General features: G+C 41.4%; 1 protein-coding gene across 5 annotated transcripts in view; it reads left to right on the top strand.

The window, feature by feature from the left end:
• The window catches only part of WDPCP (WD repeat containing planar cell polarity effector), a 209,634-nt gene that overhangs the window by 141,195 nt on the left and 46,337 nt on the right, over positions 1-22,102 (top strand). Inside the window, exon 16 of one of the 5 annotated variants that reach the window (XM_069955288.1) lies at positions 4,299-4,452. The exons of the other annotated variants lie outside the window; for them this stretch is intronic. Coding sequence (XP_069811389.1) covers positions 4,299-4,309 — 11 coding nt within the window. The 3' untranslated portion in view covers positions 4,310-4,452. Of the gene's footprint in view, positions 1-4,298; positions 4,453-22,102 lie in introns of those variants that run through there. 5 annotated transcript variants of the gene reach the window in all.

Here is a 22,102-nt window from a genome sequence, read left to right as displayed (position 1 = left end):
TAAACAATGTCCTCATCACAGACTGAATTATAGCAAGAGGTTGCACCATATAATGATAAGACAGAATTGTAATCACAATAGGTGATGACCATGTCTTAAAGGGGTTATCAACCTAAGAGTGAAAAAATTAAATGCCAGCCGGTCTTATCCTCCAAGCCCCCCTAAATATTTGGAGCCGTCTCCTGTCATTTTAGCTGCTGCTATTCCTGAGTTACAAGCTTCTCTAAAAGCCGATCTATATCCAAGATGGCGCCGGCCAAGAAACTACATTTCCCATCATACATCTCCCTGATTGGTCCATTTATATACTCCTCCCCTTAGCTTTCTTTCCTTTTCTTGTCAAAGAAGTGTTTTTTTTTCACTGATTTTCCATCACATCACCCCAGTATGTATTCCACACTAGCTGATGATGTAGCAGAGCTGACGCACTCAGGGTGTAGCTATGTGCTGCATAAGAGGCATCTGTTTACCAGGGCTGGAGGTTTTAGTGTAGGTTTAGATCTCTGCTTGCTGACTCTGAATGGAAGCATTCTAATTCCATCCAGACTCTAAGAACATCCTTAACACTTACAATATACAGAGCTGCGACAAAGACAGGTATATATGTCTGCATTCACTGACAGCAAGCAGGGATATAAGTATAACATTTCATACTACAGATACCTAGGCTCAGGGACACATATAAGTCTATGGAAGCAGCACAGGTGCATGGAGATGATGCAGATAATGTCTCCGGGGGGTCAGGTTACAAAGTCAATAGGCAACCAAACCCAGCCCCCAGAGAGGAAATCACATGTCCTGTGACTACAAAGGGAGGGGGAAGAGGGAGCTGAGTGTGGTCAGAGTGGACCCAGAGTAGAGGATTTTAGACATCCAGAGCGGATAAGTAAAAAACAGTATAAGGGTGTAAGATAGGTTACACATATATATTAGACATAGGGTGGTATTGGGAAGGGGGATTTTTTAGAATATTGTTTTATTTGTATATAAAATATGCTGGAAACCTGTGGGGAAAATGTATTTGCACTGCAAACTTGAAAAGGAAATATTTTTTTTATTTTAGAGGTGGGGGGTGGGGCATTCTGTCTTTACTCCATTCACTGGCATATTATCTATGTTCCTAAAGTCAGTACGATTACACTGATATGTAACTTGTATAACTTTTATTTTATATGACTGCTTTTAAAAGATTCAAACCTTTATTAAGAAGAAGTAAATGTTTTTATATTGCTTTATTACCACCCTTATAATGCTTTTTTATTTTTTGGTCTATGGGGCTGTGTGAGGTGACATTTTTTTAATCAGGATCTGTTCTTTCTATCGGCATCTTGCTTGCATATATACGGCTTTTTGATTGCTTTTTTTATTTAAATTTTCTCGATTTGATGTGCCTAAAAATCAGCAATTTTGCACTTTGGCATTTTTTTTGCACTTATGCCGTTTACCTTGCGAGATCAGCAATGGGATAATTTAATAGTTCGGGCAGTTCCGCATGCATTGATACCAAATATCTTTATTTTTTATTATAAAATGGGAAAAGGCATGTGACTTAAACTTTTTATATGAAATGAGCCCTCTCCCTACATCCCTTACCCCATGATGACGTAGCCTGATGTCAAAATGGGTTAAGAGGTTAAGAGGTATGCTTTACAACAAGCCTCATGGACATTAACAGGAGCTGTCCCCTTTAGACGAATGGGAAACATTACTGGGCATGCTGTGTGACCTTCATTGACATCATTCTACAGGGTGGGAGAGGTGGAGCTGAGAACTTAAAAACTATATACTGATATCTCAACTTAGTTTTAGACTTAGTGGCCGGACTGAAAACTGGTATATTTTAAGATTATTTTATGATTTAGATAGTGAAATAGAAAATAGAAGGAAAAAAAACACCAAATATTCTTTAAAAATATGTTGAAAGTGAAAACTCTAAATAATTGGTCGTTTTCTTTTCCCTTTAAACAAATGCATTGAGGATATTTAGGTTTCTTTTGTTGATCCTGTGTCCGGGCCACAGATATACAATGTGAATTGCATCATAGGAAGAGCAAGCAGGGTATTTGTTTTGGAGTAATCCATTGTTTAGTTTGGATAGGGATCTTATTAAAGCAATATAAGGACGGGGCATGCGGTTATATTCTATGCTGTAGACTTCAGAACTTACTCTCCATTGCTAATTGAAAAATTCTTTGAAGTCCAGAATTTAAGTGGCATTTAAAGAGACCTATTTATTACAGGTCGTCTATAGCCGAGGTCTCATGCTTGTTTAGTATCCCTTTAGGCTATCTACACACTATGTACACACTGTATTTTCAGATTTATTTATTTTTAAAGGGCCATTTCTGTTGATATAAAAGTTTTTGCCATTTGGTAATATTTTGTTTAAACACTTTAACAGATATTGGAAAATGAATTTCTTTTTTTTTTTCACCTTTACGGGTGAAGAAAAGACCCGGCATTTCATTTAACAATCCTAAAATTGCGTCCATGAAATTTTACTGTTTATCGGCCAAAGTTCAACAAAATAATCAAAAATTATTGAAAAGTCAGAAAACTGGCTTTTTTTAGCCATGAGATTGCCCTAAAGGATGGTTCTGTGTACTGTGTGTGTATAGAACATTTTATTTTACGTAGGCTTGAATTCATCTAAAGCTGACCTAGCACGTTAGAGAAGTGTTGGCTGAACATGGCAGTGTTAGCAGGTCTTGCCGCGAATCTAACAATTGTGGAAGGTATAGAAGGAGAGTGGAGGATGTTCTCAGTGAGATAAGCCATAGGCAAAGGAGTCTGGCAGAGGCTTTCTTGAAAACTAATGAAGAGAGATCTCTATTACTTTGGCTGACTGCTTTCTCATGCCAAGCTCACATGTTGTAAAATAAAGAAAATGACATATTTCATGCTTGTGTTCAAAATTTGTGGGAGTCTTTCACATGTATTAGGAGCATTTTTTGAACACCCGTAAAGCAATGGAGGTGTAATACACACATAACACACACCAGGAACCTCTCAAGTCGATAGGACATAATATGAATGAAAAGAATACTCTGGACTAGAGATGAGCGAACCGGGTTCGAGTCGATCCAGACCCGATAGTTCGGCATTTGATTAGCGGTGGCTGCTGAACTTTGATAAAGCTCTAAGGTTGTCTGGAAAACATGGATACAGCCAATGACTATATCCATGTTTTCCACATAGCCTTAGGGCTTTATCCAACTTCAGCAGCCACCGCTAATCAAATGCCGAAAGATCGGGTTCGGATCGACTCCAGCATGCTCATCTTTACTCTGGACCATTGTGTAAGGCCACCCTAAAAGTGGTGTCTGCAACTGATTTAGGGTCCTATTAGACTAAACCATTTATAACGGTTATCAATTAAGGATAAACGATCGCAAACAAGAGCTTTTGGGAACGTCCTGGAATCGTTCACCATATCTCACAGAACAATAGTCGTTAGTCACTATGATCGTTTACTCCTTCTGAGCCCGGAAAAAGAACAAACAACGTGAACGTACGCCGAACGATTAACAAGGATTTCATGGTCAGCTTAAAAAGATCCAGTTAACGACACATGAACGATTTTTTGATGTTTCCTATCACACAGTTTCCTATCTCCATTCACACAAAGCAGTAATTGCTTAAATTCAAACAATAAAATGATTTTTCTGCCCAATAATCGGCCCGTGTAATTGGGCCCTAAGGGTCCTATTAGACTAAGCAATTTTAACGATTAACAACTAACAAAAAACAAGATTGTTTATCGTTAACCTGGAAATGTTCTCCATATTACACAGAGCGATAGTTGTTAGTTACGATTGTTACGACAATTGCTACACCGATCGTTTACTCCATCTGATCCCAGTGAAAGAAGGAACGATTTGGAATTACCCTGAATGATTAGTGAAGGAATGTGGAATTGCAGCGATTAGCGGACAATTAACAATGATTTTAGGGTCAGATCTAAATCAACGACAATTTATCGATCGTTGCCTGCAATCACACAGGACGATCATCGTTTAAATGTGAACAATATATAACGATTTTCTGCGCGATAATTGACTACAACATGGAAGTCACATGGTGGGCCAATCAGCTTCCAGCATATACAGGAAGCTGCTAAACTATTTATTCTAAAAGGAGGGAACCTATATTATAGAGCAGAAAAACATATATTTACCGGAGAGAATAAAACATAAAATTCAATCTTTTTTTATATGTATATACATTTTTTTTTTATTATTTTATGATGTGATGGTATAAATGTAGATCTGTTTCATCTGCTTTTTTTACTCCACCAGGCAAGACATGATGGGGAATTCTGAACATGAACTCGGTCTTTAAATTTACCGTCGTGACAAATTGACTTGATTTAGCGTAGTTTCCCGCGGGTTATTATAAAACCTCTCCTGATTTCTTTAGCCTATGGAAAAAAAAGCACAATCTGCAAGTCAGAAGCCTCATTCAGCGTATAGAAGCTCCGTCTCCCACAGTTCACTCCAGTCTGATAATTTACATGTCACTTAACCATGCCACAAGGAGTTGACACGGCATAACCCATTAAGAAATCCTATAATTAATAATGATCACACCGTTAAAAAAAAAAACTCCGGGGAGTTCACATGTTATTTCCTTGATAAAAACTCAAGTGAACAGCGCATGTTAGAAATGTCAGAAAGATTCCCAAGGCCAACTTCCGTTAAATTACACAGGGGCCCGGCGAGATGAATTTATTTAACCTTCAAATCAATAGTTTTCACCCAAAAGGGATTTTTGTTGTAACGAGAAAAGCAGATAAATTCTTCCTCCTTTCGAGACCCGCTGTGAAGTGCTATCTTTTTAGCTGGTGTGAAATAACATTACAAACGTCTCACTTGTAATGATGTGTCCGTCATCCTTGGAAGGAAAAGCCTAGAGTGGAGTTTCGCCATAGCAGGAATAACGCAGCCCACTTCTTCTGTGGATTTATTGAATTATTACCAATAAGTTTAATATCCAAAGTATTTGGTTTTATTTAACATCTATTATTCTTATCATGGATGGAAAGGAAAGGGAGATTATTGAAATCCACTTAGTTGGGTCATGGAATACTCACTACAATGGTGTGGTAATGCAGTGTCGGTCTGGCTGCCTACCAATAGTTACCAGGCCCTAGTGCCATGCCTACCCAGTAATATAAGATTGCTCGCAACAAGAAATGTCTCGGCACTAATACCTCCCCATGTAAACTGCTGCTCGTACTCCTATGTACTCATCTAGTGTAGTCCGTATGCAGTCAATTATATCCAGAGAATGGGGTCAACATGGCAGACCCCACTTCAGGAGCTTCAAATATCAAACCATTTATTCATATCATAGCAGGTAACAATGACGCGGATGAGTGAACGGGCGGCAGCCTGTTCCGCATGCTGGCATGCATGCTTCCTCTTGGCCCTCAGAGGGCCTCTCATGGTCCTGGATGAGGAAGAGAGCAGTGTACCTGTCATGTCGGCCGGCTGCCGGATCAGCAGAGTTTTTCCGTTTGGGCCTCTGTGGATACCACCACGCAATGAGATCGTAATGTGTACGACCCCCCATTGGATTGAGTTACGGTCATTACGGTCTCGTTGCATGGTGATATCCAAGGAGATCCAGCAATTCCAGATCTAAATTAAAATATTAGCATATACTTTATGATGCAGCACACCACGGTGGTACATGTGACACTTTTTGAACGCATGCACATTTGTTTTAAACCTTGCAACGGAACAAAAGCAAGGGTGAGCTGGCTGTTCTTTCTCCCTTTATTATGGTATCCAAAGAGACATGAACTTCCGATTTAACAGAGGAACTCACCGCATAACAAGTATACTAATGTAATCATTCCTGTTAGTCTAGGGCAGGAAAGGGGTTGATGGAAACATCCCTGGTGGTCTAGTGCCTTACTTAACTAACTAGGCTTCACAATGTGAATGAGAAGGAGTAAAGGATAGAACGGCTGCAGGGTTTTCTCTGTGTGCAGTATTGGAATTACAATACAGGTTTACAGTTGTCAGTATGGGGGAGATCCATTCGGGTTTTCAGTATGGGGGAGGTCCATTCAGGTTGCTGGTTGTGAGTATAGGGGAGGACCATTCGGGTTGCCGGTTGTCAGTATGGGGGAGGTCCATTCGGGTTTCCAGTTGTCAGTATGAAGAGGTCCATTCAGGTTGCAGGTTGTCATTATGGGGGAGGTCCATTTGGGTTGCCGGTTGTCAGTATGGTGGAGGTCCATTCGGGTTTCCGGTTGTAAGTATGGAGGAGGTCCATTCGGGTTTCCGGTTGTAAGTATGGGGGAGGTCCATTCAGGTTGCCGATTGTCAGTATGGGGGAGGTCCATGCGGGTTTCCAGTTGTCAGTGTGGGGAGGTCCCGGGTCACAGGTTGTCATTATGGGGGAGGTCCATTTGGGTTGCCGGTTGTCAGTATGGTGGAGGTCTATTCGGGTTTCCGGTTGTAATTATGGGGGAGGTCCATTCGGGTTTCCGGTTGTAAGTATGGGGGAGGTCCATTCGGGTTGCCGATTGTCAGTATGGGGGAGGTCCACCAAGCAGACCTTCTCATGGCTTTCCTGTTGGTTTCAGGGTCACTTATGATCTCACTGTTGAGATTTTGTTGAAAGTAAGTTTATTATTATTGTTCTGTGTCAGATCGAAAGATCTTGGAGATCATTAATAAAATATAATCTCTGCTCCCCTCATAAGCGTACACTGAGTCCATAGACTTTTTTCCTTCCTCCCCATAACCTGCCTCAGGAAACCGGTCACAAGTTTGTTTTCAAAGCGTTTTTCAAGCAGCAGCGTCGTAAGAGTCGTCCTTTGTTCTGACTTTTGCTTTCATGCGTCCCGGCTTCATACTTCCAGGGAACTTTCTTCTAGTTATTTACATGCTAATGCCCACAATTCTAATTTAGTAGTATTTACAGGTATGTCTGTCTTTGGAATCAGAACATCAGAATATACAATGCATAGAACATAGAATAAAGCTTGGCCGTAAGTAACTCAGCGCTCGAGAATCTGCTTCCTTCCTCTTCTTGTGCTCACGAGTCTCTAGTGTATGGCATTAGGCACCCTCTAGGCCAGATGCCAGCCCAGACAGTGCCTAAGGCTCACAGTAAGACGCCAAAGGTGCAGAATACTTTTGGATGTGAAATTCACCTCATATGGCCTGAACGAGAACTTATTAAATGGCAGCTTAACCCTGGCTTCCAGCATTCTGTTTTACGGGAGCCGATGCAAAGACGTTTGGTTTACATAATATGGCAGTAATGTGTTGAATAGTGGAAAGACTAATTTGAACAAGTTCTATGCTCCCTGAAGAAGCAGCGTATGGTTCACGCTACAGAGAAAAATCTGGAAATCCTACAAAAACGGACAACACTATATTTTAATTCATATAAACATCTTTATTATTGAGAAATTCATAAAATACATATTATAGATGAACTTATTAAAAGGAGCCAATGGCTGCATACACAAAAAACAAAGTAAATCTATAGATGAGAAGGCAATATGATATGAAATGTAAACAATGGGTCTAAGATAAATGATACCCAGTGGACTATTTTCCAAAAGACACATTGCAACACCCCCAGGCCTATAAAGTGCCAATAGTAATTGCATAATGGCCAAGTCCTCAATTATGGCCAAACTGGAGGTGAAAAAAAGTAAGTAATGCTAGTATTACCTGTGGTATGGAAGTGTGCCCGTCCCCCTCCAACGCACGTTTCGCGCTGAGCTTTTTCCAGGAGAGGTCTGGTTTACATAATATCGCAGTAATGTGTTGAATAGTGGAAAGACTAAACATGTTCTATGCTCCCTGAAGATGCAGCGTATGGTTCACGCTACAGAGAAAAATCTGGGTTTGAAGTTTCCCTTTTTTCCCCCTTACATTTATATTGATAATATTAACTCCTTAACGAGGATTTTTTAAAATTGTACTTGATCAAAAATGAAATTATTTTATTAACTGTTTGCGCAATTATAAACACAATCTCTATAATTTTAGTGAGAAGTATTTGCTTTACTGCTTTGCTGCAAATAAGATGACAGACAATTGTGATGACCTCTGATGTAAAGCATGTAAAAAGTTCCTAACCCTAAAGGCCCTATTCCACGGGCTGACTGTGAGAAGCAAACGAGCGCTCCTCGTTCCCCGCTTGCTGCCAGCTGATAATTGTTCCGTGGAATAGGGCCTTAAGGCAGCCGCGTGTGAACAATAACCGAAAGTGAGTGCCGACATGGAGAGAAGAAGGGGTCGAGATCATTACTATTATCCCTATCCCGGTAACATAGCTGGCTATAAGTGCGAAGCTTAAGCTTGTTCGTCTTGAGTAAATCAGGAGCATCTCTCAAGGTTTTCTATCAGTGTATAAACAGAGTATAAAGCAGACAATAAAATATTTTTTAGAGGACTTCACACTGCGAGTTCCCTGCAAAATCCGCTGCAGATATCTTCACTGTTACTTCAGTGAGTTCACATACTTGCAGCTGAATTGTCAATTGTAAAAGTCAGGCCCCTTAACCCCCCGGGGCCCGGTACATACATTACCGAGTCTGTGCCCCGGCTGGCTTTGGCAGATCCCAATGTCTCAACGTCACGATCAGCCAATCAGTGGCTTCGGCGGGGCAGCGCACTGATTGGCTGATAACCGTGAGACGTCGGGAACCCCCGAAGCAAGCCAGAGCATGGACCCAGTAATGTACGTACCGGGCCCCGGGGGGTTAAGGAGCCTGACTTTTACATACTTGCAGCAGGATGACAATTCTGCTGCAAATATGTAATCCCATTGAAGTAACAGTGAAGGTATCCACAACAGATGCAGCATGTGTGAACCCACCCTCAAACATGTTGTTCACCCCAAAAAAATTCTTTCAAATCAGCTGGTGTGAAAAAGTTATACAGATTTGCAATTTACTTCAAACTAGTTTATGGAGAGGTTTCACCGGCACTACTCCAAGCACTTAGCTAGATAATATAGCTGGACGTAAAATGGACTGATGTAGCACAGTGCCGGGGGTGCTCCTTTCTGTGTTAGCTAGACAACGTTTAACAGTTCAATATAAGAAAAAGAAGCCAAGGGCACTCACCCGTTAGTTGTGCTGATTCTTTATTTCATAGTGCAATAAAAACACAGGGTTGCACACTGATCGGAGCAGACGCCATCCTATGTTATAGCGTGGTCATGATGGCCATTTCGCGCGCATGCGCGCTTCGTCAGATGCCGCCCCTCCTGCAGGTCTAGGTAAAATACCTATGGTGACGTGTCAGGGGAGGGCGTTTACCAAAAACCAGGTGCAAATTCAAATAGGTTAAAAACAAACATGGTTACACTAATACAGACTGTGACACTTTAAATAAACATGCCTAATTCTATTTTGTCGTTTAAGCCTCCTTTTCCTTGTGCCCCCAAAGCTAGAATGCGTCTAGCTTCTGTCTTTAAAAGAGTTCAGTTTAAATCAGGACAAGACACCAATATACAGCTTTTAAAGACAGAAGCTAGACTCATTCTAGCTTCGGGGGCACAAGGAAAAGGAGGCTTAAACGACAAAATAGAATTAGGCATGTTTATTTAAAGTGTCACAGTCTGTATTAGTGTAACCATGTTTGTTTTTAACCTATTTGAATTTGCACCTGGTTTTTGGTAAACGCCCTCCCCTGACACGTCACCATAGGTATTTTACCTAGACCTGCAGGAGGGGCGGCATCCGACGAAGCGCGCATGCGCGCGAAATGGCCATCATGACCACGCTATAACATAGATGGCGTCTGCTCCGATCAGTGTGCAACCCTGTGTTTTTATTGCACTATGAAATAAAGAATCAGAACAACTAACGGGTGAGTGCCCTTGGCTTCTTTTTCTTATATTTAACTGTAATTTACTTCAATTTAAAAATCTCCAGTCGTCCAGTACTTATCACCTGCTGTATGTCCTGCAGGAAGTGGTGCATTCTCTCCAGTCTGACACAGTGCTCTCTGCTGCCACCTCTGTCCATGTCAGGAACTGTCCAGAGCAGCAGCAAATCCCCATAGAAAACCTCTCCTGCTCTGGACAGTTCCTGACATGGACAGAGGTGGCAGCAGAGAGCACTGTGTCACACTGGAAAGAATACACCACTTCCTGCAGGACATACAGCAGCTAATACGTATGGGAAACATGAGATTTTTAAATAGAAGTAAATTACAAATCTCTGACACTTTCTGAAACCAGTTGATTTGAAAGAAGATTTTTACCAGAGTACCCCTTAAAGAACACTCCAGAGGGATGCTCTTTCTACTTCCTTGTGCCATGTACCTCTCCCCCAGGCCCTGCACTTTCTGTAACTCGGTATATAATTTTGGGGAGTGTCTTCCTTTAGTATATACCCATATTATTATATTTTTATCTATTTTTATAAATGATAATAGTTGCCAAAACAGTTCTGCAATCCTACTAACTGGCTCCTTCTGCCTGCTTGTTGTGCTGACTTTCGATGGTGCACACTACTGATTGTGCATCCTTTAATTATGTTGTTCACACTTTTATCATTTTGCTCTATTGTTATGCCAAACAGTTTTGGCTCGGATTCCCCTATTTTCACTTTGCATTGTCACTATGTCAGTTTTGATCTGTACATTCCTACTTAGCAGGTTTGCCTAAAGACATTTGACTAAACCCCTAATAATTATAGGCACATCAAAGCATGACTCGATTTCTTAACTGCAGAGATCCTGCTCTTAGTTGTATGCTGTAGCATGAAAGAGGGTTATTGTATTTGACGATAACTTTGCATCACTAATTTTGTCTCTAGGTTGGGATGTGCCATTGTTCAAAATACAATATGTCCAATTTCATTTAATTAGAGGAATATGGTATTAGCGTACAGGGTGCTGATCTTCACACATATCAAAGTACATTCAGGTGGGATTGTGGGTAACCCTCTGTTCCCCAGCGGCATGTCATACTCGCCAAAGTCCAGGAAACTGAGATGATAACTAATTTTATGGGGTTCTTCATATTGAATATAACAGACAATAGGAAAATAAGAGATTTGGTTCCTGAGTCTGTTATGTATACATCATGGCAGGGCACATTTTTTTGCTATATGTTAATAGATAAATAGAATTTTGCAGCTGTTTAAATATTGTTTAATAAAAATTGTATCCATAGTTTTCTACAAACCATTGTGTCTCCATGGTTACAGACTACAGAAAACCCTGTGTAGTCTGATCCTTTAGTCATACTCCCTGCTGTCTGTCTCCTCTTGCTTGATATACTTTAGGTAGGTTAACAAATAGTTGGAGCAAAACAGGGCAGCACCTCTTAATAAATCTAGCGAATCTCAAGCCTAAACGTTACCTGTAATAATGTACCATTTACAGTCATATAACATCTGATAGTAAAAAAAAACTGTAAAGAAATTAATAATGTACCATTTACAGTCATAGAACATCTTGTATTTAAAATAAAAAAACTATGAATACAAAATAATTTAATACTGTAACATTTTGCATCCTCATCTGCTTTCATAGGTTTCTTCAATAATAGATTATTATGGTTTCTTGGTTCATAAAACCACTGAACACATATTAAAAGGCCAAATTTCCTATAAAAACAATCGTCTAAATCCATAAATTACCGCTACAAGGGGAGGGGGGGGGGGGTTATAACCTTTATTATCTTAACAAGCATTTATAACTCTATAAAATAGTCTAAACCGGGTGCAATAAATGTAACTTCATTGTTTTCCTTGTACTTCCTTCTTCCCCTTTTCCCGTGGCTACAATACTAAAACTGTTCATGTACTGATCATGCAAAACATATATTTCTGCTTCCTACTGTATTGTTTAGAATGTGTAGTTAATAAAGGAAGATGTACACTATCTCCTTCTACAACTGATCAAGCAGCTGTATGTTCCTATGGGGACTTAAAGTATAATAAAGAAATACACATATAATGGTAAAAAATATTAAAAAAGAAAGATTCACATTTAGAATAAAAAAAAAAAAAATGAAAAACTAATTTTAACCAAATTGAGATTGCCATACTTGGAAATCTCTTAACTATTAAACTATGTTATTTATCCTGCCCAGTGACTATTTTCAGGAAAAAAAATTCTCAATGCCAAAATTAGTGTTTTTGATCCCCTCCCAACCCCAAAAGAATGGATTAAAGATGATGAAAAAAATAACTCCCCACCTGGAAAATAAAAATGTTATGAAAGTTTTCTAGAGGTCAGAATAGGGTAAAAGAGAACAATTTTTTATTTATTTATCTGTATCATGATTTCCATTGCGGTTGACTTAATTTTGACATCCAGAAAAACTTGGTCAACGTTTTTTTTTATAAATTCTTTATTTTATAAACAAATTTTCCACCAGTAGACGGTCGGCAGGGTGGCACAGCACCAGCCCCACTAATTTAATGTAACAGCATGAAAGCAAAAAGTAATTGGCAGGGAACAAAAAAAAAACTTGGTCAACTCTGCTTTTATTCTACATAAAAAAAATACTTATAAACCAGATTTGTCTTGCTTCGTACAAAGCAAAACTGATGTGCCCTCGTATCTGCCCAGGGACCGCCTGGAAAATCTGGTTACAGCTATGGCTATTCTCCCTCTGCACGGAGCGGCCAGTCTGAGGGATACAAGCGTAGGTCAGGTGTGATGGTTCGGACCTGCAGAATAAACTTAACATCCTTTTTCGTAGCCATACCGTCCTAAAACTTAACACCTCTCCACACTACAGAGATTTTTTTTTCCCCATTTTTTTTTTTTTTTTGTGTTGATGGTAGAATACATGGAGATATTACAAACTACAACTTGTTCCACACAAATATACCTTTACACATCTTTTAAGAAAGAAAAATGAAAAACAAAAAGGTCTGTCTCTTAGTAAACAAGGAACAAATACACAACCACTGTTGCCAAAAATCTCTGTCGGGAAGGAGTTGAGTACGTAGATAGTAAATATTGGTTCACAGAATGGTAGAGGAAGGCTAAGTAGGTATCTTGGCATTCGGTGCAGTTTCTGTTCTTGGATTTTTGCAGCTTTTTATTATTGTACTCTGTGTTTAATATTTGTGTGGGTGGAGCAGCAGCCGCAGCCGCTGTCAGCTGTAATTATCGGGTGATTTAAGACGTCTTTGTCAAACCTGTAAGTTACAGCGGTAAATAATTGCTACTCTCTGTTAAATAGTGAATTAAGTTGCTAGTAAACAGAGCCGGACCGTCTTATAACTCAATAAAAAGAACATTTCTAGATCTTCTCGAATAAATAAAAGTATCTAATACATTTCAGTCTGACAATATGAATTTCAATAAATTCTCGGCCAGGCTTTCATGTCTGACATAAAAGCTCGGCGCTCATATATCTCATTATTTCAGGGTTCTGGCAGCTGTTATTTGACATTTCAAGTTCTGTCACTTTTTGAATTATTATTTACTTTATCTGAGATCTTTATTTTATATTGATCCTGCTCCAGTAAGAGTAGATTCTCTTCATTTAGTGTCTTCTCCCTGCTTAGCTCATTGGCAATGCCTTTCCTATTCCACTGACTCAAAATATAAACACACTGAAGATCATGGGGGGTAACTAACCTTCATAGGGCTCCGCAGGGTGAAGGAGATGGGCCCCCACCACCTAAAGTCAGGCAAAACAACACCATAAATGGCAGTATGTAACGGTATGGAAAAGCAACCAACACATACACGTTATGCCACTTCCCACTAAGCCACACCTTGCTTTAAAAGGGAACATAATGCCACGCCCATTTGTCTAACAAGGCCCAAGAGTGTCAAAAATACATAGTAATTTTAATAGTAAATCTGTCCCAATGTTCTTTCGAGTTGTTACCTGGAGACCCTCTAGCAGCTGCTGTGGCTTTAGTTGTGTAAACGGTTCCTATCTAGGAGATTATCTATCACGTTGGGCACCAAGCCTGTCCACGATCTAACTTTCAGGGTGTAGCACCTTTTGTTTGCTTTATTTCCACATTTTGCATATGACAATAAAATAGTAATTTTGGAATGTCTCTCCGTAGAACATTGTTCCATTATTCTATTGTTCTTGAAATTGAACAAACTACTAAGTGTTACCAATCCACCTGTTTAATGGGCGCTATGCTAATAGATGATATAACTAAATGGACATTCAGGAGAGAGAGTTCTACATTTAAAACCACTCAGGGTGATTGGGGGATGAGGGGGACATTGTACTCACCTGCTGCAGATCCCTGAAGGTGCCCTCCCCCCTATCAGTACTTTCTGTTAGGAAACGCTGACTGAGCCTATTATAGGTCAGCACTGCAGCCAATGATTGTACATTCCCCAAGGGAACACTGACAGGGGATCGGGGTAGGTGAGTACAAGGTTTTAGTTTTTGTCTCCCCACTCTGAGTTTTATTTGTAGGAACATTCACTTACCCAATCACTACCTGTGTACATGGATATCCAGACATTTTGGACCTTTATTAAAGGTGGAACATGTGCAGTTAACAGAACAGGGCAAATCTTCTAACATGGGAGGAAGGTCAAATGTAGAAACATAAGACTTGCTTTGCTATTGCCCCCCCCCCCCCCCCCAGAACATCTTTACTGTTTAATAGGACATAGAGAGGAGTTGAATTTGGGACATAAACCCGATTTTAATAAACTTAACATACAGTATATAATTAGCAGAGTTCAGCAACATAAACTTTGCCTAATACATCTTTTACCTGTTACGTAGCATTTGTCCTGTATGTCGCTAGCTGTTCACATCGTCCCCAGATCTGCATCAGCCAATCCACACTAACATGTGCCTGTACCTTAGTGCTCTCCTAAATATATCACATAATGAACATGGCAAATAAGTAGCTGATACACTGAGGATTTTCCCCACCTACACAAAATGGAGAGGGATGTAATGGTCGGTAACTTCACCTGTGAGAGACAGAATCTATAGAACATTCCAGATAATAACATTGTTGGATTTATAAATAATTATTCCCCATTTGATTCCATGAGATAAGGATGTGACACAATAGAAGAAGAGAAGTTCCGATTTGGGGCAGAAACCTTTGTTTGCAGTTACAGAGGTCGGACGATTCCTGGGGGTCTTGACCAAGTTTGCAGACTGTGCAGCAGGATTGTGTCCCCCTCCTCCATACACATCTTCTCTACATCTTTCAGCTTTTGGGACTGTCACTGGGGGGCAACATTGAGTTTCAGCTCCCTCCATTGATTTATCTAATGGGTTCAGGTGTGGAGACTGGTGGCCCTCCAGGACCTTGAAATGCTTCTTACGGAGACGCACCTTAGTTGTCCCGGCTGTGGGTTTCCTCCTTAGTTGTCCCGGCTGTGGGTTTCATTCTTAGTTGTCCCGGCTGTGGGTTTCCTCCTTAGTTGTCCCGGCTGTGGGTTTCCTCCTTAGTTGTCCCGGCTGTGGGTTTCATTCTTAGTTGTCCCGGCTGTGGGTTTCCTCCTTAGTTGTCCCGGCTGTGGGTTTCCTCCTTAATTGTCCTGTGGGTTTCCTCCTTAGTTGTCCCGGCTGTGTGTCTCCTCCTTAGTTGTCCCGGCTAGGGGTTTCCTCCTTAGTTGTCCCGGCTGTGTGTTTCCTCCTTAGTTGTCCCGGCTGTGGGTTTTCTCCTTAGTTGTCCCGGCTATGGGTTTCCTCCTTAGTTGTCCCGGCTGTGGGTTTCCTCCTTAGTTGTCCCGGCTGTGGGTTTCATTCTTAGTTGTCCCGGCTGTGGGTTTCCTCCTTAGTTGTCCCGGCTGTGGGTTTTCTCCTTAGTTGTCCCTGCTGTGGGTTTCCCTCTTAGTTGTCCCGGCTTTGGGTTTCCTCCTTAATTGTCCTGTGGGTTTCCTCCTTAGTTGTCCCGGCTGTGGATTCTCTCCTTAGTTGACCTTGCTGAGTGTTTCGGGTCATTGTCAGGTGGAAAACCTGGCCACAACCCATCACTGCTCTTAATGAGCGAAAATGTGGTGATACATGGCCCCATCCATCCTCCCTTCTATACCCTGCAGTCTTCCCATTCCTTTTGCAGAAAAGCCCCCAAAGTATGAGCTCCCCCTACCCCCAATGCTTCATGGTTGGGACTGTGTTCTTGGGGTTGTTCTCATCCTTCTTCTTCCTCTAAACACAGCAAGTGGAGTTGATACCAAAAAGTTTTATCTTGGTCCCATGATTATCCAGAGGGTCATTGGTGACTTCAGTTTGTTTGTTTTTGTTAGATAAAAAGTGCTACATACAGCTCGCTTTAGCCACTAGCTTTTACATATCAAATATAATGGAGTCTGTGATAGAGCCTCCGATACAGATTTTTAACAGAGCCCTAAATGTGCCCTGTGATAGGTCTGTTATAGTGACAGATATTCTAGAGTTATCTGTAATGATCTGTATAGTGTACCTCCGGTAACACAAAGCTTTTCAAGGGGTATTCTGTAGAAAAAAAAATCAACTCACCAGGTGCCAGAAAGTTTGGTGGTCCTGACTGAGGACCGCCTGGAAAACTGGGATCCAGCCTATCCCATAGGCTGTATCCCAGTTTTCTAGGCGGTCATCCGGCTGCACAGAGCCTGCAGACAGTGGGAATCAGACGCAAGAGAGTTCTGGTTCATACGAACCAGAAATCCAGCGGGTTCGCTCATCTCTAGTCCTGACCTCCCCTCTGGTAGTATGTCTGAAATTTTGATTGATGAAATTACAACAAAATTGAAATCTAGCAGAGCAACCAGTAAGGTCCTGTCAGCAGACCACTAGCCTATGAGCAGAAGTAGACGCTACTTGTTGTTGGACTGCCCAACAAGTTTAAGCCTTCTGCCCCTGGATGTTCCTCTTACAGATCACTGCTGTAGCAAAGCCACGAAAAGTCATAAATCTCCTCCTTGACTACCCGTTAAGTTGTGTCTCCTCACCTCGCCCATTTATTAAATTTTTTATAAGCGAGCTAAGTTTGCCCTAAGAATGATAGTCCAATCAATCTTTCATCGTTTTTGGATATTGCAGAAAGCTGCACATGTAAGTGTGACTGTTACCATGTGTGGCGGCTTTCGTGATGTTTCTTTTTTTTACTGCCTTTTTATGTGTAGTCATTGTCGCATCCATAGACACATTGTTTCTACGTCTCACGCGTTGCTTGCACCAGGGCAGACCCAGGAGTCCAGTCACCCAGGTGGCATTGAATTCAAATAAGATTATTAAAGGGGAAAATACTTGAATTGAGAAGTTTTTTGAAGAGATTGTTCGGCAATTAACTTTTCCCCTATTGGAAAAAGTAAGAGATTGGGGGGGGGGTCTAACCTCTGTACCCTCCGTTGAGTAGGCCCCCAGCTTCTTTGTTATGAACAGAGCTGCGGGTACGGCACAATACACACGATCAAAATGGCAGCCGTTTTTATTGGACGGTCATCAATATTTACCTAGCGGGAACATAGTCTTTTCTTTTGTCTTTCTTGCTGCTAAGCTGTGCTTGTTGTACGGGGACCTATACGTATTTCCTACAGACCTAGAGATCTGTAGTGATGACAAACAACGTGGTTCTACTTCTCCTTGGATTGTCACATCTTAAATGGTAACAACAGGAGCGAAACTGGAAGAGTAAGAGTCTACTCGAAAGAAAGTGTCATTGTGAAGAGATTGAGTGTGAGAGTGTGATTGTGAAGACACTTCACCACCACTACAGAACATGGCCGGTCCTTCTACCATTCTCAGTGTTTATTTTGTTTGTACATAGTTTGAATAGTTTTTCTTCTTTTTACCCTGAGGCTTTGTTCCCACTCGGTAAAAATTAATAAATAATGGCCGTTCTTTACCATGAAATGACGGCCAACCGAGAAAAGCAGCCGTAATTTTGATGGTGTGTGAACATAGCCTTAACATCTTCATTTGGCCCTTGGATTGTGGTCTGCTATTTTACTTGTGCACCTAATTCTTAGACTATGTCCATACAATTTACAATTTACATTGGATTGCATTGAAGTTAATGCAAACAATGACCATTGTTCACACAGTGTATTGATCAATGGCCGTTGTTTGATACAGCCGAAATATTGAGCATGTCGATTACTTCCTGCCGCTGTACATTGATATCAGTACAATTGTCACTGCATACAACAGTCGTTGTTTATACGTTGCTTGAGGTCTACTGCTGGCCCAGAGGAGAACCATAGCAGCAGAAGGCATTGAGATTGACGTCATTCTGAGGGTTGGCTTCTTCCTATTCCTGAGAATACATCCCAGTGGATGGACCCCCTGCAATCCGACACTTATTCCCTATTCCGTGGAATCCTAAAATACCCTTGAAAAAACCAAAACAGATCCTTTTCCATTTTGTTGCCTTGATACAGCAACGTATATCTATTATAGTTTTAGACTATGTTCACACACGGCTGTAATTCTATATTGAATGCCAATAAAGTCAATGGGAAATTGGCCGTCAGTGCACACACCGTATAGAAGAACGGCTGTAATTGATAATGACCCTACATATAACATGCTTATTGTTTATCACCTGCTTCTGCAAAATACAGCTGTTTTTTTGCTGTTTTATTCTGCTGTGTGAGAACCTAGCCGCAACCTATAAATAACACTGAGTGATTTAGTGGAAATTTGGTATTGAGGATTTCCAATCGTTCTCATTCTGTGTGGAGGGCAGAGCCCTGTTGGCGTTCCTTCCCTTTAGAGACATGCTGCGACAGAGCGTTTCCATTTCGGACTTGCCCTCTTTTCACGGTCACATATTGGCCACTTCTCGCTCCCCCCGTCATCATGATGCTGCGAGGGGAGAGGCGTAATTAGCTGTAATTTTGGTATTGTCACCATAGGCAGGGCATATTGACTCTAAATGAACAGTAGCCGGTGATTGACAAGCACTATAAATTCCACAGTAGTCTTGAGGGGATGATGAAACACCAAAGTAAAATGCTGTTCTTTATCTTTAAGACGTACACAGTAAGTCTGCAGCCTATATGGAGTAGAAGTATAACTGTAAAGGGGTTGTTCACCCCCCAAAAATTCTTTCTAATCAACTGGTGCCAAAAAGTGCCAGAGATTTGTAATTTACTTCTATAAAAAAATCCATTACTTACAGTACTTTTCAGCTGCTGTATGTCCTGCAGGAAGTGGTGTATTCTCTCCAGTCTGACACAGTGCTCTCTCCTGCCACCTCTGTCCATGACAAGAACTGTCCAGAGCAGGAGCAACTCCCCATAGAAAACCTCTCCTTCTCTGGACAGTTCCTGACATGGACAGAGGTGGCAGCAGAGAGCACTGTGTCAGGATGGAGAGAATACACCACTTCCTGCAGGACATACAGCAGCTGACAAGTACTAAAAGGATTGAGATTTTCTATTAGAAGTAATTTACAAATTTCTATAATTTTCTGACACCGGTTGACTTGAAATTTTTTTACCGGAGTATCCCTTTAACTCCTGATCTAATCTCATAATCAATAGAAGCCAGTGCTATCCGCATACATTGCTTATTTGTACTTAGAGGATATTTGCTCTGTTTTTTATTGTTATTTCAGTTTCTATTAAGCGTAAAATCTATATATAGGTCTGACACGGTCATGTGGCCTTCAGGCATCGTCTGTGTGTGATTTTTTGGCATGCCTGTGTAAGAACCAGTGTAGACAGTGAGTGACAGAGCTGGAGCGGTTATCAGAGGAAACCTCCGCGCACCTTTCTGCTCCAGTCATTCCATTAGCCACACCCCTTGTGTAAATTGTACACTGTCACTCACAGGAACGGGCTGCTGAAAAACAAGTTTGCCTGTAATAACTCAGATCCTTTTATGTCTTTTTGGCCTTGGGCAGAATTGACAAGATGCATCCGTGGTGTGTCTTCAGAAAATGTGCTTCATTGAGCAGGAGCCGAGTTCTACAAGATCCTGACAAGTTCTTTATTCATAAAGTTGTTCTTATTGAGCGAGAGGGAGGGGAAAGACAGACAAATTCAGTGTAAAAATGTTGCCATATGCTTGTACATAGCTTCCAGTGGAGTCTGCTCCGGGCAGTTTGCTTAGGAACTCTGCTGGCAGCCATAGATGGGATCTGGGAATTTACTTATTGTGGAGACCGGGGCCTTCTTTAAAGGAGTTGTTGACCCCCCAAAAATTTCTTCACATCAACTGGTGCCAGAGATTTGTAATTTACTTCTATTAAAAAATTTCAAGTCTTCCACTATCTAAAATGCTGCTCTTTATCTTTAAAGGGGTAGTGCGGCGCTAAGAAATTATTCACAAAATAACACACATTACAGTTATACAACTTTGTAATGTGTGTTATGTATGTGAATGGCCCCCCTTCCCCATGTTCCCCGACCTCCGCCCATGGACCCGGAAGTGTAGTGCAGTATACATACCTGATTTGTGTCGACCCCCGTCCGCCGTCTTCTGACAGTGATGTCATCTTCGGGAGGTTGGCCGACCCGCTCCTGCCGTCCCCCCTCTGCCGCGTCATTAGCTGCTCAGCTGCGATTGGCTGAGCATAACTATACTCAACCAATCGCGGCTGAGCATAGTTATGACGCGGCAGAGGGGGGACGGCAGGAGTGGGTCGGCCGGCCCCCCGAAGATGACGTCTGTGACGGGTTCGGTCGACACGGATCAGGTATGTATAATGCACTACACTTCTGAGTCCACGGGCGGAGGTCGGGGAACATGGGGAAGGGGGCCATTCACATACATAACATACATTACAAAGTTGTATAACTTTGTAATGTGTGTTATTTTGTGAATAATTTCTTAGCGCCGCACTACCCCTTACGTACACAGTAAGGGCGGGTTCACACTACGGAATTCTCGCGGACAATGTCTGCGGAATTCCGTCAGCTGGCCGCCCGCACATCTGGGCGCCTTTCCGCCGGCCCCATAGACACCATTCTATGGGCCGGCATATTCCGCTATACGCTGAAAGTGTCATGTCACGGAATACGCCGGCCCATAGAATGGTGACTATGGAGCCGGTGGAAAGAGGCGTGCTGGTGCAGGCGGACAGCTGACGGAATTCCGCAGACATTGTCCGCGAGAATTCCGTAGTGTGAACCCACCCTAAGTCTGCAGCCTATATGGAGTAGAACTGTAAAGGGGTTGTTCACCCCAAAAAAATTCTTTCTAATCAACTGGTGCCAGAAAGTGCCAGAGATTTGTAATTAACTTCTATTAAAAAATCCATTACTTACAGTACTTTTCAGCTGCTGTATGTCCTGCAGGAAGTGGTGTATTCTTTCCAGTCTGACATAGTGCTCTCTGCTGCCACCTCTGTCCATGTCAGGAACTGTCCAGAGCAGCAGCAAATCCCCATATATTGGAAGACTGGATATTTTTTAATAGAAGTGAATTACAAATCTCTGGCACTTTCTGACACCAGTTGATTTGATAGAAAAAAAAATTGGTAAACAACCTCTTTACGATGCTGGTAACATATTATTTTCGACAGTTTTGGAGGGGACTGTACATGTCTCCATGCAGGATCTCCGTGTATGTATACCTTACCCATGAGAGGGCGCCTATAAAGAAAGCTTCTCATACCGGCTACTGAATCTAATAAACAAAGCAAACCCATACTGTGAGGTTGGTAAGCCAAATGTCTCTATATTTTACATCTTGACACCAACATATATAAAATAATAATAGTAACATCAGTGTTTTCATCACCATCATGTGTAAGATATATATTTTTTTATTCTGAAGTTGGACTGACTTCAGCGCTAAGTAATCATGCTTATACACTGTTCAAATTGGACGTTGTTCCGAATTGGCCATCAGTAATTAAAGGGGTATTCCACTTAAACATAAATTTTGATATTTTGCTGCCCATGGTGAGACTAACAATTCCTTCTATACTTGTTATTATGTATTCAGTCTCCTTCCCCCTGTTCTCATCTGCTGCTTTCTGCTGAAGACTTAAAAATCTGTGTGTGAGCTTTTCTCCCTGTCTCCCCTCCTCCCCCTCCCTTCTGAGACAGCTGATGTAAACAAGTCTCTGGCAGGCTGTATCTGCAACATTGTAGCTTCTTTGTAATGCTGGGAGGGTTATTTTGACATCAAGTTGCTGATGAACTCACTGTGATTTACCCTCCTAGCATTAAAAAGATGCTACAAAGTTGCAGATAAAGCCTGCCAGGGA

This window comes from Dendropsophus ebraccatus, chromosome 15 (genome assembly GCF_027789765.1).
Source record: "Dendropsophus ebraccatus isolate aDenEbr1 chromosome 15, aDenEbr1.pat, whole genome shotgun sequence".
Lineage (NCBI taxonomy): Eukaryota > Metazoa > Chordata > Amphibia > Anura > Hylidae > Dendropsophus > Dendropsophus ebraccatus.
This window is presented reverse-complemented; position numbering and strand designations above follow the sequence as displayed.